The sequence below is a fragment of the Linepithema humile genome, chromosome 8, assembly GCF_040581485.1.
Source record: "Linepithema humile isolate Giens D197 chromosome 8, Lhum_UNIL_v1.0, whole genome shotgun sequence".
In the NCBI taxonomy this organism is placed as follows: domain Eukaryota; kingdom Metazoa; phylum Arthropoda; class Insecta; order Hymenoptera; family Formicidae; genus Linepithema; species Linepithema humile.
The window spans coordinates 6,433,460-6,459,394 of NC_090135.1; the positions used below are offsets into that span (position 1 = coordinate 6,433,460).

General features: G+C 30.0%; 4 protein-coding genes across 7 annotated transcripts; 1 reads left to right on the forward strand and 3 right to left on the reverse strand.

Annotated features, from left to right (window-relative positions):
- Window positions 1–562: 562 nt before the first annotated feature.
- On the reverse strand, window positions 563–3,213 carry LOC137001467 (uncharacterized). The gene is made up of 2 exons (XM_067360373.1): window positions 2,665–3,213; window positions 563–2,589 (listed from the first exon to the last, which is right to left on the reverse strand). The coding sequence occupies exon 2, from the start codon at window positions 1,698–1,700 to the stop codon at window positions 627–629; it is 1,074 nt and encodes a 357-aa protein (XP_067216474.1). The 5' UTR covers window positions 1,701–2,589; window positions 2,665–3,213; the 3' UTR covers window positions 563–626.
- Window positions 3,214–5,161: 1,948 nt separating this feature from the next.
- On the forward strand, window positions 5,162–24,626 carry LOC105674265 (aminopeptidase N-like). Of its 4 annotated transcripts, XM_067360347.1 has the most exons (13): window positions 5,164–5,329; window positions 5,561–5,666; window positions 6,884–7,403; window positions 7,806–8,255; window positions 8,968–9,130; window positions 9,986–10,112; window positions 10,357–10,441; window positions 21,196–21,557; window positions 21,869–22,143; window positions 22,638–22,825; window positions 22,975–23,301; window positions 23,418–23,487; window positions 23,678–24,626. In XM_067360347.1, exons 3-13 carry the CDS (start codon window positions 6,913–6,915, stop codon window positions 23,813–23,815), a joined length of 2,676 nt encoding a protein of 891 aa, XP_067216448.1. In that variant the 5' UTR covers window positions 5,164–5,329; window positions 5,561–5,666; window positions 6,884–6,912; the 3' UTR covers window positions 23,816–24,626. The 4 variants fall into 4 exon arrangements, with proteins under 4 accessions (XP_067216449.1, XP_067216450.1, XP_067216448.1 ...); XM_067360348.1 differs by lacking the exon at window positions 5,561–5,666 and having other exon boundaries at window positions 5,162–5,278; XM_067360346.1 differs by lacking the exon at window positions 5,561–5,666.
- On the reverse strand, window positions 11,906–21,039 carry LOC136996835 (uncharacterized). Its single transcript, XM_067360375.1, has 10 exons — window positions 18,173–21,039; window positions 17,817–18,087; window positions 17,496–17,714; window positions 17,304–17,384; window positions 17,142–17,219; window positions 13,351–13,443; window positions 13,080–13,121; window positions 12,856–13,005; window positions 12,248–12,416; window positions 11,906–12,152 (listed from the first exon to the last, which is right to left on the reverse strand). Exons 2-9 carry the CDS (start codon window positions 18,085–18,087, stop codon window positions 12,361–12,363), a joined length of 990 nt encoding a protein of 329 aa, XP_067216476.1. The 5' UTR covers window positions 18,173–21,039; the 3' UTR covers window positions 11,906–12,152; window positions 12,248–12,360.
- Window positions 13,741–17,123, reverse strand: LOC137001465 (uncharacterized). The gene is made up of 2 exons (XM_067360366.1): window positions 14,166–17,123; window positions 13,741–14,086 (listed from the first exon to the last, which is right to left on the reverse strand). Exon 1 carries the CDS (start codon window positions 16,491–16,493, stop codon window positions 14,913–14,915), a length of 1,581 nt encoding a protein of 526 aa, XP_067216467.1. The 5' UTR covers window positions 16,494–17,123; the 3' UTR covers window positions 13,741–14,086; window positions 14,166–14,912.
- Window positions 24,627–25,935: the final 1,309 nt, after the last annotated feature.

Genomic DNA, 25,935 nt, shown 5'->3' on the forward strand with positions numbered 1-25,935 from the left:
GAGAAAAAGGAGGATCAGGACGGTACTACTTACGCCTACCAACATCACAGAGCCTTTAGCGTAGGATATTATGTAAGTTGCGCTTACGATAATTCGCTCTCTAGTTATAAGTCATATCGCGGTGAGGATCGCTTTCACGCGGTGCGTCAAATCGTGCAGTTCGTTGACGAACCACGCTGTGCAATCGCTGTGCAGGATTGCACAGCGTGGTTCGTCAACGAACTGCACGATTTGACGCACCGCGTGAAAGCGATCCTCACCGCGATATGACTTATAACTAGAGAGCGAATTATCGTAAGCGCAACTTACATAATATCCTACGCTAAAGGCTCTGTGATGTTGGTAGGCGTAAGTAGTACCGTCCTGATCCTCCTTTTTCTCGAGCGTACATTCGAGATCGGCGTACACTACAAACGGAACCCGCTCCTTCCGATTGTAATTTCGGAACGTCAGCCACTTGTCGTCCTCGCTGGGGAGAACGACGGCGCAGTCGTTCATTTTCCCGCAGTCGACGCTGTGGACTGACAACTTCTCCCGTGTATAAAAGTAGTGTAGACACCTGTAATAATTTATTTGATTAAAACTATGAATAAAAATATTGATTTATTTTATACGCATCTTTTTACTTACCGATCGCAAACGTACATTTTATGTGTGTGCATGCTCAGTTGTGAGCTCACCAACCGCGGCAGGTTCTTTATGCACGCAAAGTGTGCATCGTTGTTTTTACGCACGTATAGCAGGTTGACGTGCTTCTCCTTTTTGTCGTCGGCGAGCCGCAGAGGGACGATTTTTGAGTCTTGGGTGGTAAAGACGTTGACGGAGATGGCGTTTAGTTTCTCGAACTTTGATATTTGTGACAGCGTCACGGGGAACTCGATGTCGCACAGATTCAGCACCGTCGAGTAATGTGGGTACTGCGATACTCTTTCCGGGTACTTTTCCGCTGGATATAGAGCGGCGACGACTGCCCACGCGAAACACGCATTGTCCGTCGATTGCACGTTGACCACAGCCCTTTTTAGCATAATTTTCCGCGGTAACTCGATGTGGCATCCCGCGTGCAGAGGATTGAACTTGTTCACATTGACGGTGAGATTCAGGATACGCGACAACGCCCATCCGCTATCGCGTTCCTGAAACTCCTCCAAAGCCGCCAGAATATCATCCTCCACGTGCCGCGTGTACCACTCGTTGAGATCGGATGTGGGAAACAACTCGCAATTTTTGGTGGCGATGGTCTTCACGGCAGTCTTGTCGCCCGCGACGAATTCCCCGTTGAACGCGGTGTTAATCTTGACGCTGTTGTGTTCCGCCATGACGACCTGGATCCGCTCGATAACCATATTTCTCACGTTTTTCAAAAATTCACGAGGATCGATGTAGTTTTGATTGACAACCACACCCGTCAGCACACGGTTCCTAAACGCCGTCTCGATCTCCTTCCACGTGTAGCCTTTCTTCTCGTATCCACCGTATCCGGCACCGACGGGCACAAAACGCTCGTGCAGGGTGTCCCTCACACCCTCCAGACGCGCAATTTGCGCCACCAGAGAGTTGACTACTCCGGTGCGTTGTCTCTTGCGACATTGTTCCTTGAGAGAATCGAGGTACTCGTCGCACTCGTAGTCCCATGGAAGGAACTCTCCCGTCGTTTTGATATTCGCTGCTCGTACGGTAAGATCGCGCTCCTTCTCCATTGCGAATGATTTTGAAGATTCATATTTTTCTCACTCGCTTTATATACCCGTTTGTTGCACACGACACTAACTATAAGCATAACAATGGCTCATGTTTGTATTAACAATTCTTATCTCTTCCGGGAATTATTGTAATATGATATCCCCACCACTCCGAATTTACCCCCTCTCCTCCAAACATGATGACGCAATTTAAACAGGCGCTCTACTTTGATGCGCGCGTTGTAGGATAAGTCGGTATAGCGGATAAGATGGCACGGAAAAATAATAAAAAATTTTAATTACAGTTGAAATAATATTTATTAATATGTATTGTTACAACTCCGCAAAGACCTGAGTCACCAGTTCACAATCAATTATGTTATTCTTATCGAATAAATCGCTTTTGCGAATCGCCACGTGATCGGGGTCCTTCGCATTCCTCGCGATTTCTGAAAAGTGTGCGAACTTGACATCAACCGTACCGGTGATGTTGTTCAACGAATGATTGATACAGTCTACGCAATATTCAAGTGCAAACATGTTACACACGGTTCGGTTTGACATGATTAAACATAACGCTGATGTTGCCAGGCGCATTACTTTTAGGTTGTTCATTTTTCCAAAACTTAACGTGCAGTGTCCAACGGTCTGAGACGGTGCTTCGTCCACATCGTTCTTAAAGAAGCTGGTGATGATGTCCCGTTGATTCATGAGTTCTTTCCATACGTCGTATGATAGACGTAGCTCCTTACCATGGTTGTCACCGAGAGCGATTTCCACACGGCTCGACGTTGAGACGTTGATTCCGATGTCGAGATATTTGTAACTGGTTTTTGTCAACGAGTATCTTCTAACCAAGATCCTAGATGATTCTTTTTCCATCTTTGACATATTACTTTTTTGTTTTCTATGAAAAAAAATAAATTGTGAGTTTAAAAGTATAACAATTAAGTTTAAAGATGTAGCTAAAGAAACAACTTACTTCACGGTTGACATGGTGCAAAACATCGTTGCTAGTAAACGTCACAGCGAACTAGTAATTTTCTCAATGATTTCGAACGACTGATGGTTCCTATTCTTTTTCACTCGCTTTATATACCCGCTTGTTGTATACAAAATTGAAATCTGACAACATGGCGCCGAAAATGCTGACGTGGCTGCCTGTTGCTATGGGCTTTTGTTCTAAAATACAGCGATGATGCAATCCGTAAACCTGCACGAACCTGCATACTATAAACATTGCGATTCCGACAACATGGCGCTCCACTTTGATGCGCAGAGAAAAACCAAAGGATCTAAACAGTTCTCTTTCCAATAAACAATCCCTATCTCTTCCAGGAATCCTTATCTCTCGACGACTCATGTTTGTATTAACAATCCTTATCTTATCTCTTCCGGGAATCCCGGAAATCCCCCACTTCCAGGAATTATTGTTATCTGATACCCCCCACCACTCCTAAATTACCCTCTCTCCTCCAAAACGATGACGTCATTACCCCCTCCACTGTTATCTGATACCCCTCTTCCCCTCTTCACCCGCACCCCCCTCATTGCCCCATGGGTTAGAACCGGCATAGCTATACTACTCATCAGATTGTTTTGAATTACCTTGTATATAAAGAAAGTTATTATAAATTTATACATACATATCTTTTATAAATAACAATAGAATAAAATTTATATTATCTACCAATTTTTAGGAAATGATGGAAGAAATATTAAGTGGAGTTCTGTATGAAATAGGATACGTTGCACAACAATTTGAAAGCGACCTTACCGAATGTTTAAGACAGGAAGCCGTAAAATGGGCATGTATTATTGGTAACAAAAAATGCAGAGATGTAGCCAATATGCAAATGATAAGAGATCTATATTCTGAAAGTGACACGTAAGATGTTTTACAACCACAATATTTATATAAACAATTTCTATTGCATTACGTACACTTATATTATGTAGATCGAATACTGTATTAGATAAATTATTTTATCATAAAATAAGCCAAATTTTTGAAAGAAATACTTTTTTTCTGGTAACGCAGTTTTGTAACGCAATCAGAATGGAAAGGGTGGATGTATTGTAATGGTTTGGTGTCAGCAAACAGCACCATTTGGTACGCTGTATGGAAGAAATGGACAGCAACACCTAATGATATAACGATTTTAGAATATTTAACTTGCAGTGAAAATTCTGAAATTATTTCTAATTATTTGCTTCTGAATTTGATTGATAGTTTGTTATTACAACACAGCAATACACGTGCTTACATAATTCTTTTTACCGTTGCGAGGCATGCAAGCAACGATGTAGTTTGCAATTTTATATTGCAAAATCTAAAAAAAAATACATTTATGTTGACCTCCAACACGTAATAATAATTTTTTTACAAATATATCTTTATATTTATATAAATTTTTGTTACATTTAGAAATTTTATACACCAGCGTCTTTTTCATTCTTATTGCCTTTTTAAATGATAATATTAATTACTTTACTTTTTTCGCAGGAAAAGCGACAAAATTGCAATATTAATTGTTATGATTACGCACCAACAAGCTGTAAAGCTATTGGCTGAGGTATATTTTTCTAACTTAAATAACATTCATTTCTTAATTAATTAATTTTCAGCTTATTTTTATTTGATTTCTCATATACATGACATTACTTCTAACACAGCAATTAATGCTTTCATAAACTGTAGTGCGAGAAAGTTTTAAGTTTATTGATTTTGTCAAAATAATTTGTCTTAGATACATATGTACACGTTAATTGAGTTGAGAAAAGAGCGACTGGGTGATGCTGTTTACAAAATTAAAAAACGAAGATTGGAGTGCGCAAGAAAAGTCACGAAGTATGGACTCATCGGTCTATCTGGGTTTAAATAATATTTGTTAGTTTAATTATTCTTTTTTTGCACAGCAAATTTTTGTTGGAGCAGATGTTTGTTTTCTTCAATTTGCAATAAAAAACAACAAAAAATTATAAAAAATTATTTAACAACTTTATATGCCTTATAGTCTATATTGAAAAAAGATTCGGCTCTGAAGTACAAAATGTGTTTGGAACAGTTTTAATTTAAATTTAACTTGCAAAAAATAATTTTTTGTTTTCAATCCTTTCGTTTCTAGCCTAACCACCCAGACAACACGCATGTCTTAGAAATTTCTGAAAAACGTTCTCTTTTTTCAGACGTCTTTTTAAATGTCTTGAAGACACGCGTGTTAACAGGATACGAATTTAGAAGTACAAAATAAAATATTATTATTTACATTTTTAACATTTCTAACATTTACATACTTTGACACTTTTGTTTGTCAGCAACTAAAAACTATACAATTTTGGTTTTATATGCATATTTTACTGATTATGTATCTTAATTTCCGCGCTCTTCTATCAACTAGTAAAACGTTTTCCTGTTGAGTGACCTCTTAGCAACTGTTTGTGTGACATAACATATATATTATGTCAGTTACGAATATGCTTCTTAGTATTCAGAGACTTCTTGGAGCTAACAGAGAATCGCAATTTAATTTATATATCTTTAGCATTCGGATTTGTACGTAAAGCGATGTTAACTGTATTATTATTACAAAATTGTAAGTTTTTACGTACCATTGCATTTTAATTGACGATTTTAATATATCTAAGTAAGTGGATAGAAACGAAATATTTCTTATTCAAAATATAGAAAAATTTATAAGGCATGATAAATACAACTTTATTTTCTCAAATATTTTTCTCAATAAGTAACTGTATTACAAATTTTTTTTAACTTTTACATTTTTTACTGTGTATATCATGAATCACTTCATGTTTAATAATTGAATACCATTTCTGCAAAATGAAAATTAATTGTGTGTGTATGTGTGCGTGTGCAGCTTGCTTGCGTGTCAGTAGATCCCCGAGTAACATGAGTTTGTATAACACCATAGAAAAGTTGTGGGAGTGCTCTTGCAACAAAGTAAAACAGGCTCGTCTAACATGGTAAATAAGTTTACATTTTTACATTCGAATCACCATGTATAAAAATTACATCTTTATTATTCTCTTTACATTTTTTTTATAATAAACCCTTACATCTTTTATAAATATGTGTTTCCATATGCGTACATAATCCATATATCGCAAGAAAAGTAACATAAGACAAAGAAATAAAATTGTGGGAGGAAAGAAGGAATTGCGTTAATAATAACACTTCCTAATAATAATATGAATTAGTTTTTTTCGCAAATTATAAATTATTTTAAGCAAGTTTGATTTTATGGAATATAATTTCAGATGTTTATGCTTTTGCAAACAATAATTTAAAAATTAATTAGTTATAGCAGTGTTAAACACAGTGAACTCAGGCGAAAAGTACTTGAATTCAACTTCCATCATTTTTCCTGATTGAAGGCCGAAATACTTAGAATACAATCTGCACATAAAAAGTCAGCACAACAGTAATAAAAAATTTCGATTTGTGTGACTTTTTTTGCGGATGTGCGATATGTACCTATAACATATGTGACTTGCGATGTGTCTTACATGAATTCATATAACGCAGAACATGTTATACGAGGACCTACTGTATTTGAGAATAGGTATTATTACTAATTAGAAACATAATAATATAATATTTTAATATTTTTCGGATTAATAACACTTTCAGTAATAATTTTGTCTTTGTTCTATTTGTGTATTTTAACAGGCATTTTTAAATATTGAATTTATTTTTTATAACACTCTATGAAATTATTCATATACAATATTACTATTTTTCTAAACACTATCAGACATATTTAATTATGTTTACTTTTTTCACTTTATGTTTCTTTCACTTTATCTTACACTGAAAGAAAAGAACAATAGCAGAAACCATAATCAGTGATGTTTTTTGGCGTCAAATATTTTTCTTAATGTTCTTTGATAACTATATAATTGGCTATATGTTTGGCAATACTATACGTATAAAATTATTATTGTTAACATTATAGTAACAATTTCTATAAATTTGAGTATCGTGACTATAATTATAGTATTTTGCAATTATAATCCAGAACATCATACATTATTCCTTCAGTGTGTCACGGTTTTTTTCTATATCTTTTCAGTGTAAATTACCGTGTAATTGTTATTATATGCCTTTTTTTGTTATATAAAAATTAAGAACTATGTGTTACAAATGTATATGTTTTATTGCCAACAAACATTTTTTTCAGAAATTTGTTTTATATAAAGAGAAATAAATATGATATTCCGAAAGCTTTTAGCAAACGGCGAAATAATGTTAATCGCTACAATAGCCCTTTGCACTGCTATTGATCTCAAAAATGACACTGCTGTTCATTACCATTTATCGGATTTAACACCGGATATAACACCACTGCATTATAAGGCCAAAATAGAATTTAGCTACAAAAGAAATAACATTATTGGTGAATGTAATATAACTATATATATTAATCGTCAAACGGAAAACATATCTATGCATCCAGTGACCTTTGCTATATTTAAAATTGCTTTGTATAAAGACCTTCTTAGTGAAAAAATTTATATTCCAAATTATTCATTTATTCATAAACAAAGCATGCTTACGATTGATTTTACCAATATGCCAGAATTACCTAAATTTTTATCACCTGGAAGATACACTTTAATAATTGCATATATGCGTCACATAAATAATTACAAGAAATACATCTCTCTATTTTCATACACTAATGAAACTCCGGATAATATGTGAGTAAAAAAATATTTAAAACAAAATTATACTATGAAGACTATTATAATATTAAGACTAATAATACTATTAAGACTTTTTGTTAATATACTTTTCAAAAATTATTTATTAAGTACATTTATAAACCAAATGACATTCCGAGAATTACATAACGCGTATTACATAAAATAGACATAATAACTCAAACGAATTCAACTCTGCATTTTAAATTTGTTGATATTAAGATGTAGAAATATGTCAAATTGGTACATTTGCAACATTCTGTACAGCGTTATAAAGTATGATTCAATTTTTATGAAATCCAACACTTCTAGTCTATCCTTCATAGTTTATCCTTGGTCGATCCTTGAGTATAATTATATTGAAAATTTTATATTGACCATATTGTTCAAATATGATAGGTTAAATGCGACAGGTGTTGATGTAATGACTGCTCGACAACTATTCCCATGCTGGGACGAGATAGCACTTAATTCCACGTTTGAAATTTCTATCATGCATCATAAAAATTACACAGCTTTTTCAAATATGCCTATACAAACAACAGAAAACGACAAACATGAATATGACATGATGTGGACGCATTTCGAGAAATCATCTTCAATGTTCATTCAACACATAAAAATTGTGATAACCACATTCGTTAACATTTCTACTTCAGTTGCAAATGTTACATTGTGGGGTAGAAGAAATGTAACAAACCGTTTAAAATTTGCAAAATGTATTGTACAACAAGTCTTACAATTTTTGAAATATGAAAATACTGTAGACAAATTACCAAAAATAGACTATGTTGCATTCTGGGATACTCAACATAATAACAGTGTAACATGGGGACTGATTTTACAAAGGTAATTTTCAGAACTAAAATGAATTAATACAAAATGTAAAATTATTGCATAATTTAATTTTAAAACTAAAAGATATACATATTTTTATGTCACATTGTATAAATTAGGTAATAGCTGAAATCTATAGAATTTTACTTGCGTCACATTAAAAAAATATCACTATCTTCAGTTTAGATCAAAATTTGAAATAATCATTCTTTATGTCAAATCGGATTATAATTTAGCTTTAGTTTTAAAAGTATGCAAAATAATTGTGCGTTTTAGGTTACACAAATAAGGCAACTGTTACAAAATTATTTTATTACATGAATTATTTCTTCGAAACTCATCAAAATTCTTGTCTTCCAAATTTTAATACTTTTTTTCTATTCGTGAAATTATTTATCAAAAATGCGCAAAATTTCTTTTTCTTGCTTTTCGAAATAAAGTCTGTATATGATTGTGTAAGTAAACAGTTAATATTACATTGTTTTATAGACAAAATAAATTTCATTGTTAAATAAAAATACATAATAAACTGAAAATGTCAAAAGTCACATTATTTGTTATGAAGCTCAAAAAACCTTAAATACATTTTTTTACAAAAAACAGTTATAAAAAAATTTGTTTGTGGTGTAATAATTTGTTATATCTACAATATAAAGACTTAATCAATTGTTTAATTACAGCCAACATTGTTCCTGCACTTTGTATATTTGAAACCATTTTTCAGAGAAGCTGATATTATTCATGACGGAAGCTCAGATTCCGTTGGGCATAAATTAAAAGTGACACGCCTTATAACAAATCAAATAGTATCCTTTTGGTATAATGATGTGTTGCTATGGTCGAAAACAGATTTTGTTACATTGTTTGCAACGTACATCTTATATCAGGTACATCTTATATCACGTTGTTTTAAATTCTTATTATTGATATACTACATGGTAAACATTAAGATTTACATAAACAATTACAGTCGTCTTGACTTTAACATACGTTACCAACGTCAATTATTCTGACAATGAGTAACAAGAAAAAAGATTTCGTCACTCATTATTTATTAAAAAGTTATTGAAAAGAAGTTTACTGAATAGAACGTAAGTTTTTAGACACCAACTATATTTAATAAAATGAACTCTTATTGTTAGTAGATATATTTATTTAAATATAGTAAATTGAACGCGTGGCAGAAAAGGAGCTTTGCCTCTCTCTTTTTGCATTCTGATGAAAATCTTATCCCCTATCCAACTCCAATATCTTTCGGAGAATAGTTTGGTGTAGAGACTCTTTCCCTCTTATTCTTAAATTTGTTTGTAATAATTATTTCTGCATTGTAAAACAAGTGATAATGATCTTTAATGTGTATGTATATATGTGTGCATTTATGTTATTTTTTGACACCGAGGGCACATAATACCTGGATAATAAATTAGAGGAATATTTATTTAAAGTGCTAATTGTAAATAACTTTATATTGTTTAAAGCTTTTAAACATAGAGTAACGATTAAATACATACATCAATTTACCACGTTTAAATAAATAAATCTGTTAAGAGTTTGTTATATTTGATATACGTAAATGTTAGAAAGTTACGTTGTATTCATTAAACTTTTTTCGTTAATAACTATTTAGTAAACAATATAATTTATGATAAAAAAGAGTTTATTTGCAACGATCAGTCGTGCTGTATTGCTTAAAATTGTAATTTGTTGACTAAATATATATCTCATTATTTAAAATTTTTCAGATTTTTCAAGATTATGACATAATGAATTTATTTATTGTCGAAACACAACGGGAATCCTTTCTCTTTGCTACTTCTTCTAATGAATATGAAAAGAATTCACTTAATTATATTGTAGATTATATAAAACGTAAGTTGGCAAAATATAAGTAAAATCCTACAAATGGTTAAAATAAATATAATTAAATAATACTGTTAAATAATATTCAACTTTTTAAATTTTATAAAAATAAATAAAAAATTGATCTACACACGATTTAAAATACAATGTACTGACATACATAAATTTCATTATAAAAGAAATATATCTTAACCTTACAAAAATATGTATTTCAAAGTACTTAACAAGCACATTATAATTTTAATTCTTTCAGCATCCAATATATGGCGCATGTTGTACCATTTGATAACTCCTGAAATATTTTGGACTGGTATCCGCACATATGTTAATAGCAAACAGTAAGTAATATCTATTTATCTCTTTTGCTTGATAATAATAACATAAATTAAATATTAAAGAAGAATAACGTATTAAAAATTTTACTATAAAAAAGTATAAATATAAATTTCTTTAAACCTATCTTAAGAAGTTATTTCAAATCTAGAATACTGTTGATTTAACAGCAACAACATAACGTTGATTTTCAAAGAAAGACAACAAAACTGATATATCTTGTTTTTTTAAGTTATCTCTTAGCAAAAAATACAAAATAAAAATTTATATACTATATACCGCCCCCTATTAAATGATATTATAATTTTTATTGTCTGTAACCTTTAAGAGCTTATATTAACGTTTTTCGAAACCACATAAAAATTGCACTTGAAAAGGTGGAGTTCCAAAACCGACAAGTCTGAAAATTATAGAGCATATTAGGAATATAAAATTGTATTGCTTTAAGTTGTTTAATATTACAAATCTATTCTACATTTTTTTTTAAGTGCAATACATAAAAAACAAATAATGTTGTTGATACATTAATTACATGTTAATGGCATTTCCTTTTTGCGTGTGATGTATCTATACAAACCAGATGAATATAATTCAAGTTTTTGTTTTTAAAGTGGAATTCATGTAGGTTAATTTATATTAATTTAAGTACATAACAATAAATCATCCACTGTAGAGTATGTCGGTTTTCAGTACATTTTAATCATGTCCTCCAATTCGTACCGTGTAATAAGCAATAAAAACAAAAATTAAAGTAAAATATTTTTGAAAAGCTACTAGCATGTAAAATAACATATTTTCAAAAAAAATAATTATTGTTATTTAGATTTCATAATTCTCCAAAAAAGTTAGAGAAACAGAGATTTTAAACTTAAAGAATTTGAATATTGCTACCCTGGTAGAAAAATCACCATGGTGCTAGGCTGGCGCTAATTTACTTGCCCCACTGCCTGATAAGGAGCTAGTATGGCATGCAGACTAACGCCAGACATAAAATCATCACATTCTTCCAGTTTAATACCCGATTTAATCGACTAGTCAGGCGTTAGCTAGCTCTAGTGTAGTGCTATCTAGCCGTGGTGTGGCGCACGGTAGTTCTGATGTTGTACTATCTAGCCATGATGTGGCGATAGCTAGTTCTCACGCTTCTTATTTTTATAATCGACATCCAGACGTTAAAAATAAAATTTAATATTTTTCATTAAAAATATATATAACAAAATATAAAATATTTAATTTTCGATAATTCTCTCTTAATATTTTTACATACACATGTCCGTATAGAATTTGACGTTGCAATGTTCGGAAAAGATCTAAATGTTCACAGAAAATGATATTCAATAGAAACTCAATGTTTTATATCCAAAATTATATTAACATAAATTTTTTAAGCACTGTTAATCTGGACATTTAAATATGGAAGTTATATGAAAGTATTAATATGTTAAAACATTGAACAAAATTGTTTCAACTATTGTGTGAACTTTTTATTCTATATGGATGATAAAATGAGAAATACAATTAAGGAATAATTTAAGAATAATTTTAAAAAATTAACAACTTGAAAAGACAGTTATTAGGCGTTTAGAGTTTGGTTTTTAATTCGATCCTTTCGGTGTCCCTCCCAGTCTTTTGCATTCGACAAAGTATTGCTGATTGTCTTCAAAATGTGGGATTCTTTAATATATTCTCCCTTTATATTTAATCCGATATATATGTCTGAAATAATTGTAAATAGAAATAATAAATTATGCACATACACGGTATGAGTTCAGTTACTTACTGATAATAATTAAATAATATAGTTATTTTACCTTCAATATACTGATACAGACGAGTTCTTTTGAAAACTTTTTTCCCGTTTATCTCTTTAATTGCCGTGTATTTTAATGCAATCTCTCTTGACATAATTATTTTTAATTTGTTGCTAATGTTTTTCGATAATGTTTGATCTACATCGATGTACTGACGTAAATAAGCACACTGAAAATATAAACATAGAAATTGTTAGACTATGCAAAACACTATCAAAGAACTGTTATTATATTTTACATACACACACACACGCACACATACTACACACATTTTAATTATACTTATACCAGATTTATTATACTTATACCAGAAGCACTTACAAATTCAGAACAAAAATTTTCCATTTTTAATTTTGTGTTAAATTACAAGCAGCCGTTTGATTAATCAGAACACTTTTTATTTTTTTTATATCAAATGCGATATTTTCTACTTTTGAAAGTAGCAAATTTATTTTTGTAAATAAAAATTTATTTTAAAAAATTTCGAAACATATATACATAAAAAAAATATATATATATATATATATATATATATATATATATATATATATATATATGTGTGTGTGTGTGTGTGGAAAATTTCGATTGCGTTTATAATTTCAACTAACTTGTATCATTTATTTCAATCGCAGATTTCAACTGTTGTATAACATCAGCGGAACCCTCGTTTAGCTGGTTTGTTAAAATATTCGGAATAGTTGATATGACGGGTATTTCATTTTCAAACAGTAAGACATTTTCCTCCTGGCACTGTTGATCTGAAAAATATACAAACTTCTAGTAAAAATTAGTCAAGAAATATATAGTATAAGTTTATCTAAAAATACCATACCTAAATTATTTGAAAACAAGTCCAAGTCATAGAATTTTTCATCTGAAAAAAATACACCATAAAATTAAAGAATTCGTAAATAATGTATTCTATAAAGAAACATTTCATCATTATGAAATCATTGAAACGTATTTTATTATTTATAATTATACGATTTCTCATTTGCCATTTACTTCTGTAATTCAAGATAATTAAGAATATCAACATTTAATGTTGTGAACAAATCTAATCTGAATGTAAACGAATATAAATAAGAAATTTTATAAATTACCTTTGTCATGTTTATCTTTACTAGATTCTTCATAAGAATCATTTTTCATTGCAGTGTAATTTTTGTCGTTGGTTTGCTGTGACATACACTCATCTGGAAAATAATTATAAAAATAATAATGTGTAAAATTATAATAAATGATGCAAAGTATTTAATTACGAATGTAAACACAGAAAAATGATGTTTGTTCAAGTGAATTAATTTGAGAATTACTAGCATTTTTTACAAACTTCATTAGATTTCTCATCTGTATATTACAACAATTAAAATAATACGTATAGTAAAGAAAATTAAATATATTATTTAACTAATTATGCAATATAATCAATTTTAAAATATTAAAAATATAATATTGGCTCAAATTATTCAAATAAATTATTAACAACAAGCTACAGAGCCCAAGCTGGATTTTCGTGCTTAATTTATTAATATATTATAACAAATGTTTAGGTCAATCTAGACGTTTCGACCATCTGGTTGTGGTCATCTTCAGTAGTTAGTTATTATAAAATTCGGAACATATTAATAAACAATCGTTACTTATAAAACTAATTCGGATATTACAATCTTCTTATATTCGTTACATTTAAAAATTGTTTAGAAGGACAACACATCTTGAAAGTCATGCCTCTTCTAATAACACCAATCTTAAGATCATCAGGAAGGAAATCATGTTTTACATTAAACATACACGATGTCCTTTTTAAGATTTGAATTGTGGTTGATTGCAATTATTCTAAAACCAGCATGAACCAATGTCTACTTTTATCTTTATATTACTTGTTATTTATTAAAATTACTAAAAATATTCTTACCTCAATGCATAGCAGTACCGTCATGTTGTGTTTTCGTGTAAACTTTCTTATTTTAAAAAAACTAAGAACCAAAACTATTCGGTGTAACGAGTCAGTTTGCTAAAAATGATATTGGAGGTCCGTGTCGTTTGAGTGGACATGGCAAACTAGTTGAATATAATAGAGGATATATTAGAGAACTCGTATGTGAAGGAGATTCGTGGTGGGAGAGTGAGTGATCTTTAAGCAGTAAACAAATTGAGAACTGGCAAATACAAGTTTGGCAGTAACTCAGTATCGTTCTGCTTATTAAGACTCGTTTTTTGCCGTTTTATGTGCAACATCTCGGAAATAAGCCTTTTGCTATAAGACATTTCCTTGTCTAATATTTCTACATTCTCCCAATCCATTTCATGGTTTTTTTCTAATCTATGACAAGAAATGACAGAAGGGGATCCCGTTCTTTTATTTATATCCGACTTGTGTTCTTTAATTCTAGTTTTCAATTTTCTCTTTGTTTGTCCCACATAACTAGCCTCGCAATCATGACACGTTACCTTATATACTACATCACATTGGCTCATGGATTCAATAATGTCTTTCCCTGTTTTTATAAACCTATTAAGTTTATTGTTACACGAAAAGGCTAAATGATGATTGTATTTTTTCATGTTCCGTGTGAATTTATCAAAAGTTTCTTTTATATATGGTATCGTAAAATAACCCGTTCTATCATTGCTATTTTTGTTTTTATTACAACAATTATTGCTAAATTTTTTTAAGTCTTTCGTTAATACTATTAAAAATTAATTCCAATGGATAGCCGTTAATTAAAAGTAGGGAAATCATTTCCTCGATGTTCTTGTGCCAATATTGTGGGTGTGTTAACTTTACAACTCTGTCAAATAAGCCAATGATAACACCTTTTTTGTGTGCCATGGGATGATGCGAATAAAAACTTAAATATCTGCCCGAAAAAGTAGGTTTGTGGAACAAATCAAATTTAATAAAATTGTTTTCCGATATTAGTTTAACGTTTAGGAAATTGATATGATTATTTATTCCTTTTTCCAATGTGAATTGTAATCTGCTATGCATTGAGTTGAATGTCTCCAAAACTTCGTCTAAATGATTTTCTGGAGCCGTAAATAGTATGTCGTCAACATACCTAAAATAAAACGGTAATTTGTAAGGTAGACGTTCGATTGCTGAATTTTCCAAATCTTGTAACATAAATTCTGCTATTATTGGAGAGAGAGGAGAACCCATTGGAGTGCCAAAAATTTGCTTGTAAATTACTTTATTAAAACTAAAATACGTTGAATTTAAAACTAAATTGATACCAATTAAAAATTCTTCTATTGGTATGGAATTGTACCTTCTAATCCATTCCCATCTGTTTTTTATGCTTTCTATTGCCTTTTCAACAGGAATGTTCGTAAAAAGAGAAACAACATCTAAAGAAGCAAGGCAATGATCCGATTCTAAAAAAACACCGTTCAACTTTTCAACTAGATCAAAACTATTTTTTATGTTTCTTTTCGAATTAGGTACATTGTTTGCAAGGATTCCATGTAAAAAGTTAGCTATCTTATATAACGGGCTATTAATCGAAGATACTATTACTCTGAGAGGATATCCTTCTTTATGGATTTTTGGCAAACCGTAGGCTCTAGGTGTGTTTCCGTCCGTTTCCAAAAGACACCTGTATTTTATGTCATCTATGTAACCTCTCTCTCTCCATCTGGCAAGTAGAGACCTCAGTTTATCAGTTAATATTTTAGTTGGGTCTTTTTTAACAATTTGGTAGGTGTTGGTGTCAGAAAGTATATCGACCATTTTTTCCATATATTCTGATTTTTTCATGACTACTGTACTATTGCCTTTATCAGCCCTGGTGAATAATAGATCAGGGTTTTCATTTATAAATTTTTTTGTTTTGTACAACCAATTGAGTAACTTTCTGTCATCAACACTATTGCGGGAGTTTCCCTTACAGAACCCATTTATAATTGATATAGTATCATTTCTAACAGAACATTTGTAATCTTCACTCTTTCTTTCAATGTTTCTTTCAATGTTTTTTATGACTTCAATTGACATCGACATTTTTTCCGTGATAGGCATGTTAAAGCGTTCTCCCAATTGTAACAAAAGCTCGACCTCTTTGGGAATTACAACATCTGATAAATTAACGAACCATTTTTTATGTTTGTCGTCTAAGGTCGACTGAGAGTTGAAATTGTCAGGCATTATTATTATATTCGAATTAATATCAGACCCAAAGTAATTTTTAGTAATTTTAATAAATAACAAGTAATATAAAGATAAAAGTAGACATTGGTTCATGCTGGTTTTAGAATAATTGCAATCAACCACAATTCAAATCTTAAAAAGGACATCGTGTATGTTTAATGTAAAACATGATTTCCTTCCTGATGATCTTAAGATTGGTGTTATTAGAAGAGGCATGACTTTCAAGATGTGTTGTCCTTCTAAACAATTTTTAAATGTAACGAATATAAGAAGATTGTAATATCCGAATTAGTTTTATAAGTAACGATTGTTTATTAATATGTTCCGAATTTTATAATAACTAACTACTGAAGATGACCACAACCAGATGGTCGAAACGTCTAGATTGACCTAAACATTTGTTATAATATATTAATAAATTAAGCACGAAAATCCAGCTTGGGCTCTGTAGCTTGTTGTTAATAATTTATTTAAAATATTATTCTTAAACAAATAGACTGAGCAGGAAGAATTACTATATTCATCAACATCAAATGATTTTTATACCAAAATGAATGTTAAATTATGTTGTATAAAATTATAAAAAATTTTTAATTATGTTGCAGGCGTTGTGGATTGTAATGTATAAAAATATAATAATATATAGTTATGTAGAGCAATTGATGTAAATGTAGTGGCAATAATAAAAAAGTAACATACATAATTGAATTATATGATACATATGCATTCAAATAAAGTTACCTTCGAATAAGGTATCACATATTGCAGATTCGTCCGTGCATTTATTCTTTTTCTCAAGTCTTTTTGATAAATTTTCGCCTAAAAAAATAAGAAAATGTAATTATATGCGGTAAAAATTTAAATAGATACATTAATTATTAAACTTAGACAATCACAAAGTACATTTAGATGAGCTAGATAATTTGAAAGAACCAATTTTTTCTGCATATGATTTTTCGCCAGTCTTTTTTAATATTTTAAAAGCTGAAAATGTTAAAAATAATTAATAATTATAAATTATTATTGAATATAAAAATAGATTATTAATACATCTCATCCTATTAATTATGCTTTAAATACACATTTTACAAATACATTCGTTTGGAAGACGATCCTCGTGAAGAAATTCTTCCACTGTCGTGACAGAATTGAATAGTTCGTTTATCTGTTCTTCATTTTTTAAAAGTTTTTTTTTGCGAATTGAATTTTCTACTTTCTTTGATTTTTCATTTTGATCTTCATTTGAATTACTTGTAAAAGCAAATTCCTTGTCATTTAATAATTGTAATCTAAGCAGAGCATCGGCATACGTTTCTGTAATAAGTTTATTACAATAATAACAATAATAAAAATTTGGTAATATTTTACAGTATTAACTTCTTATATAATTAATAGTAAAATTACATAAATTCATACTTCCATGTGCTTTAATTTCCACGGTGTACTCCGGCCATGATGTTGGTGCAGTGTCTAAATTCTTTACAATGTTATGTAACAGTTCGGAATCTCTCTCAGTGTATGGTGGCGGAAGAAATTTACATTTTATTTTTTTTGTCTTCGCGTTCCAGTCGAGCCAATTTCTTGGCACAATGTCCAGTTGTTTTATGGACCCTTTTCTTCCTCTTGTCACGAATTGGACGATCACGTATGGACGACTTTCGTCGTCACTATCACTAGTGTCAGACATCTATAAATATAAGATAAACAAATTTAAATATACCCAGCAACCTGTAGAAAAATTATGTCACTGGCTATGTTACAATATCACTTACTGTGAAAATTCGATTTTTATCAATAGCGATGTTCAATCTTGTAAATACTTTTCGTTCAGTAGTCCTGCCATCTTGTTCGTGCTCGTGTTTTCTGCAACGTTTTTTGTTTCTCGAGCCTTGGTAGCGTTTCTATGACAACATTGTCGACATTCACACATGAATATTGACACCGTCTATTTTGACATTAGATAGACACTATTTTCTTCAGTTCGAATTCTGCAGACGTTAGCCTGCGGTATACACAAAGCATTTGCTTTGTGTAGTGGCTTAGAGTGCAAAAGTTTGGAAATTGCAAGCTTCTACACGACTATCACTGCCAACCACACTACATTGTTATAAACCTTTCTATTTGAATCCATATTTTCATGTTTTGCACACTGCACTTATCACCGCACCACATCACACTAAGCCAATTGTAAACTTAAATATTCGCTTTTATATTAATGCAAAAGTTCCAAAGCAAAGACTTTTGTATTTTCTTTATTTGGTTTTAAAATCATTAATTTTGTTGAAATTGTATTAATTAAAATTGATTTGTCTGTTGATGCTGGTTTAGGATTTAATTCATAAATATCTACATTTGCAGAATTACACGGATATGTGTACACGAAATCCTTTACTTTCATAATGTCGACGTTTGCTTTAAAAATACCATCTGTGACATATATTTTTTTTATACGACAAATATTTTTATTGTTTAAAATAACAGTATTGTCGGGTGATTTTGTTGTAATGGTTATTTGTTTATATTTTAATTTTTTTATTTCTCCATTAGTCTGTTGTAGAATTTCTATTGAAGGGAGAGACGGTTTTTCATTAAGACATAATTTTTTTTCGTGCATTCTTCGAGCTAATTGAGGAGCAACATTGTGTGGTGAACGTAATGTGTTTTTTATTTTTCCTAAAAAAATTTCAAACGGAAACGCAGTTATGTAATTTAAGTTACATTGCATATTCTGTACGTCGTCTGGTATATGTTGAAGGCTGTGTACGTTCATTACCACAAATTCTGGACCATACAGTTCTTTTGATATTAAAATGAACTTTTGCAACAGATCTCTGGCGTAATCGACATAGTTTAAAGCATTTTTTGAACATAACATTCGACATGCTACATGTAAAAGAAGAAAATGCTTGTACATATTTTTATCAAGAATATCTTTAAATAGAATTGGCCCGCCGAATAATAAAATAAATCTATAATTAGTTACTTTATAATTTAAATGGCATACAGGTCTAATTTTTCGGTCAAACTCGATTGGCTGCTGGTGTTTTATAATTTCCATTTTCTTGCATAATTCGCTTCTCTGCTCTTGACTTAATTTAACATTTAAATCATTAGACATCAACGCATCCAATATTTTTTTCATGACTCCTAAAAAACAAAGATGCATTGAGTCGAGAATAAATTGATCTATCATATTCAATGATGGCTGTATTAATACAAGCGGAGAAACAATTGTGTGATGTTCGATATCGTTGAAATTTCTGAAAGTTTCGTCAGTTCGTTTTTCACAATTATCTTTGGTTATGTATATGTCATTGTATTATTAATTTTTATTCCTTCAATTGTACACCGTTCACAGCCATATTTAGCATTGTGTCCTTTTATACCTTTCAAGAATGATCGAGCCGGTGTATCACATACAAAACATTTGATTTTTACTTCATATTGTTTACCGTTAATATCTATGCCACTATGCTTAAGATCGTTAATTTCTAAAATAAATTGACATAAAAATTCTTCTACATCCTTCGGTTTATGATTTCCTGAGTATAATGCTGTGACAAATGGAGAATAAACGTCAGGTTCAAAGTAAACTTTTACGAGTATAGGTCATACAACTTTTGCACTAGATTTAAATAGTTTTATGCCATCGATATTAATAATTAAATTTAAAGTATTGCTGTTATGTATATCGTTATTTACACAAGACTGTAGGCCTTGTTTAATACCAAAGTAAGTAAATTGTCCCTCAGTGCCGTCAGAATCTGTCATTGTAATTATTTTGTATGTTGCAGTATTTGTCTGCAAAAAGGTTTTTGCGGATTTTGGCAATGAAGGCATTAACCTAGTCCGAAAAATATTTAACAACTTATCTAAAGTTGATTGCGGAACTTGACATTCTAAAGCCCATGCTCTTAATTTTTTTTCTTTGTCTGCATCAGTGGGTTCAGTTTCTACGTGAGTCTCAGGATCATTAACATCATTATCTTCGTTTTCTTCATATATCTCATCGTTGTTACACTCACTAGAATCATCACTATTAGTGTCTTGATTATTAATTTTATTTTCAGAAACTGAAATAGATTCTTGGGTGTCAAATACAGGTTCTTTTCTTAAATCATTGGAATTGCCACAATGCTCTTTTATTTTTGATTCCACGCCGCTCCTCAATTTTTTGTTTTGCCTATTAATACTAATTTGTTTAATGTGTCTTTTCAATTTTAAAGTATTTCTATATTTGGAAGCTCTGTATCTCGCAGAGAATAATTTCAAATTTTTATCCATTTTAAAACGTCTAGATTATTTAGATATATTTGCAGACTGCAGTACATAAATCTCTCGATTCCTAGCCTAACTAATTCCGAATGTCATATTTTATGCCAGAAATGTCATATTTCATGTCAGAAATGATCTTTTCCCAGCCTTGAATAGCACTGACTAGAAGTAGTCTGGAAAAAACTAGCGCCAGACTACTTCTAATTAGACATTATTAACATAGTATATTTCTAGCACCTCGTTAGAAATAGCTTGACGCTGATTCGCGCCACTTCAAAACTAAATTTATTATATTAAATAGGGATACAACATGACAGTCAAGATAGGAGCTAGCTAGACATCAGGATCTAGCGTGGCACTTTCTACCAGGGTAATTACTAATATATAAATAAAAAGTAATATTTAAATATATAAATTAATATTTTAATATACTATTTAATAATTTTGTGTTTAACAGACAAAAAATTTTTGCTAAAAATTCACATAATATATAATTTTATAAAAATTTTCCATTTTATAGATATAATCAAACAGATGATTTAAGGAATATAACACAAATTATTTTACATGCATATCCAGATAATACAAATGTATTTATTATAAAAGAATTTATATCTCTTTGGATGGTGGAAAACTATTATTATCCTATGTTGTACGTGACACGAAACTATTCGACTAACAAGACAGTATTCGAATATCGCTATTTTACTGACAAGGACACAAAACATCTTCAAACATTTGTGACATATACATCAAAATCAAAGCTGAACTTTGAAGAGATTTTTGTCAATAAATCCTTTTGGATATTACCGCAAAGATCGATAGTAATAACGGAAGAATTTGATGAAAATGATTGGATTATAGTCAATTTACAACAAATAGGTATGTATAAAACATTAATGTTATTATGTTTTATTTCGGTATCTTTTTTGCTTTTTAATGTTACGCACCTTAATGTTCGTCACATATGTACTCGCATACTCGCAAGTGCGTGTGTCACTCATGCTTACAAGCAAACATTCTCACACATTAATCGCTCCTACACTTTTTTCAAACAAGTTTAAAATATTTTATTAAATAATAAATAATCTGAGAAATTGTTTCACAAAAAACAATAAAAATTATTTAATAATTATTTTTTGATAAATTTTTTCAAGAGATTTTAATCATAAAAACTTTCTTTTTTATTATAGGATATTATCGTGTTAATTATGATACTGATAATTGGCTTAAACTTGCGCAGTACATGAATTCTACGAAATATATCGACATACATGTTCTCAATCGAGCGCAAATCATAGATGATGCGTTTCACTTGTTCATACGTTATCAACTTAATTATGCTACGTTTTGGGAAATTACCGCATTTTTAGCGCTAGAAACGAATTATGTAGTATGGTATCCGATGTTTAAAGCTTTTGAATATATGACTTTTATAATTTCAATAAAAGATGCTAATGACTTGAAGGTAGGTAGTAGCAAATTCCCATAAGAAAAATTGCATCATAATATTATTATGTATGCAGAATGATTCAATACAATCTGATGTCCTTGAAATGTCGTATTCTTGAGCGATTTTTAAAATAATTTTTTTTTAAGAAAATTTTGTTTGAAGGTGTATTTTGTGATATAATTGAAAATAGTTCGCTACTCGTTTACACGTAAGTCCGGTATAGCGAGCAGGCAAGGATTGTGCAACGCATGGTAAAAGTAACATAATATTTCGCAGTCATAGTGTGTGTGAGTGTGAGTAGCGAAGTTTTTCAATTATAACACAAAAGCTAAATTTCGGGCAAAATTTTGCAAAAAGAAAAATCGTTTTAAAAATCGTTCAAGAATATGATATTTCAAGAACATTAGGTTGTTTTAAATTATTTTGTAAATTTGCATATGTATAAATATACATACATATCTTTTATAAATGACAATAAAATAAAATTTATATTATCTATCAATTTTTAGGAAATGATGGAAGAAATATTAAGTGGAGTTCTGTATGAAATAGGATACGTTGCACAACAATTCGAAAGCGACCTTACCGAATGTTTAAGACAGGAAGCCGTAAAATGGGCATGTATTATTGCTGACAAAGAATGCAGAGAAGTAGCCGAAATGCAAATGACAAGAGATCTATATTCTGAAAGTGGCACGTATGTTTTACAACCACAATACTTATATAAACAATTTCTGTTGCATTACGTATACTTATATTCTATACGTCAAATACTGTACTAGATAAATTATTTTATCACAAAATAAGCTAAATTTTTGTAAAAAATTCATTTTTCTGGTAACGCAGTTTTGTAACGCAATCAGAATGGAAAGCATGGATGTATTGTAATGGTTTGGTGTCAGCCAACAGCACTATTTGGTATGACGTATATGACAAATGGACAGCAACACCTGATGATATAAAATTTTTGGAATATTTAACTTGCAGTGAAAATCCTGAAATCATTTCTAATTATTTGTTTCTAAATTCGATTGATAGTATTTTATTACAACACAACAATACACGTGTTTACATATTTCTTCTTACCGTTGCAAAGCATGCAAGAAACGATATAGTTTGCGATTTTATTTTGCAAAATCTCAATAATAATACACTTATGTTTATCTCCAACACGTAATAATAATTTTTTTATAATTATATCTTTATATTTATAATTTTTATCCACCAGTGTGTTTTTCATTCTTATTGCCTTTTTAAATAACAATATTTATCACTTTACTTTTTTGCAGGCAAACCGACAAAATTGCAACATTAATTGTCATTATTACGCATCAACATGCTGTAGTGCAATTGAATAAGGTATATTTTTCTAACTTAAATAACACTCATTTTTTAGTTACTTAAAAATTTAGCTCATTTTTATTTGATTTTTCATGTACATACATGTCATATCTCAACTGATTATCTTTAACACCACAATTTATGCTCTCATAAACTGTAATACAAAAAAATTTATGTTTATTGATATTGTCTAAATAATTTGTCTTAGGTACTTAAATTCGCAAAAGTTAATTTCAGAGAAGAGCGACTAGTTGATGCTGTTGACGCAAAAATAAAAAGACGAAAATTGGAGTACGCAAGAAAAAGCAATAATTATGGGGTCATCGGTCTATTTCGGCATAAATAATATTTGTTTTATTTTATTATTCCTTCTTACAAGCAAATTTTTGTTGGAGCAGATATTTGTTTTTTTTTATTTGCAATAAAACACAAAAACAAAAAATTATAAAAAATTGTTCGACAATTTTATATGCCTTATAGTCTATATTGAAGAAAGAATCGGCTCCAAAGAGCAAAATGTCCTTTGTTAGAAGATATTTTATTTTTTTTGCACCCTATGTGCGTTTAAAAATAATAGCTAATCAGTTAGCAACTTTCCATGGAACACTCATTTCTTAATTATTTATTATTCAGCTTATTTTTATTTGATTTCTTATATACATGACATTACTTTTAACACAGTAATTAATTTTTAATAAACTATAGTGCAAGAAAGTTTTAAGTTTATTGATTTTGTCGAAATAATTTGTCTTAGATACATATGTACACGTTAATTGAGTTGAGAGAAGAGCGACTAGATAATGTTGTTGAAACAAAAATTAAAAGACGAAGATTGGAGTACGCAAGAAAAGTCAGACACTATGGACTCATCGGTCGATCTGGGTTTAAATAATATTTGTTTAATTCAATTATTCCTTCTTACACTGCAAATTTTTGTTGGAGCAGATATTTGTCTTTTTTGATTTGCAATAAAAAAAAAACAAAGAATTATGGAAGATTATTTGACAACTTTATAAATCTTTTAGTCTACATTGAAAAAAGAATCAGCTTCAAAGTAAAAAATGTGTTTGGGGAAGTGTAATGTAACGTGGAAGAAAATAATTTTTTGTCTTTAATCCTTTCGTTCCTACTGTAACTACCCAGACAACACGCACGTTTTAATGATTTTTGATAGATGTTATTTTTTTGCTGACATCTTTTAAATGTCTTTAAGAAATGCGTGTTATCTGGATACGTATTTAAAATAAAATAATATTAAAATATAAATAATATTTAAATATTAATAATATTTAAATAATATTTAATAATATAATAAAATATTAATAATATTTAAATAATATTAAATAATATTATATCTTTCTTTATCTAATCTTATAAGTGTATTTTGGGATAAATTAAACTTGCCTTTGAAATAAATAAATTTTGATGAATTTTATTGCTTTCTTCACGGTACGATCTGGAGGATTTTATTATGGTGTACAAAAAACCGACATACTCAACTGTGGGCAATTTATTAATATGTAAATTAATGTAAATTGACATACATCAATTCCACTTTAAAAATAAGGATTTGAATTATATCTATCTAGTTTTTCATAAATGTCTTTTATAATGCCACGCGAAAAAAAAATGGCATTACTATATTATTAGCAATATTAAACAACCTTTTATATTATTTAACAATTTATTCCAAAACATTCTTCTATTTTTACCACGTTCTATAATTTTTAATAGATAGATAGATAGATCAGTTTCGGGATACATTTTTTTTTAATTCAATTTTTGTGTGCTTTAGAAAAACGTTAATTTCTTAAAAGTTAGACATATCCAGGTAAAAATTTTGTCTGGAAACAATCAAAGCCCCATATATTTAATGAAAAATATTTCTGGGATTCAGATGGAAAATTTAACTAGGCTTTGTGTAAAGTTTGGGACGCCTAAATCGAACAGGCCCTATCACTGAATCGATATTATATTAAAAAAGAAGACCCAAGATTACGCCCGAAATTTGTTCATAAAAATTATTTGGAATCTAGCTATGATCTATAATTTTTCTAGATATTTGCTTTGTTTGTACCATAATTATTTCTATAAACCAGTTTAATTCAGGCTTGAATTTAAAATTTTTCACTAGAATATTCCCTGGAATCCCAGCTCGACTTCGACTTTACTTTCTCTTCAATTTTCATAACCGCTAATTTCATTATTTTGTACCATGTGTAAATCATCCTTAAACTCAGAATTTCCATGTGCTTCGGTTTCTTTGTATGCACAGTCATTACTGGTTGTATGAAAATTAAGGTAAATTTCTAGAGTGTATTTTGGATCCAGACGGATATTTCGAACCAGATTTTTCCACCCAGGCCCTGTACTTAACCTCGACAACCCGAGGCAGATTTCTATCTGGATAATAATATAAAAAATATAATATTATTTAATAAAGGGCAGTGTCTAGTATATAAATTT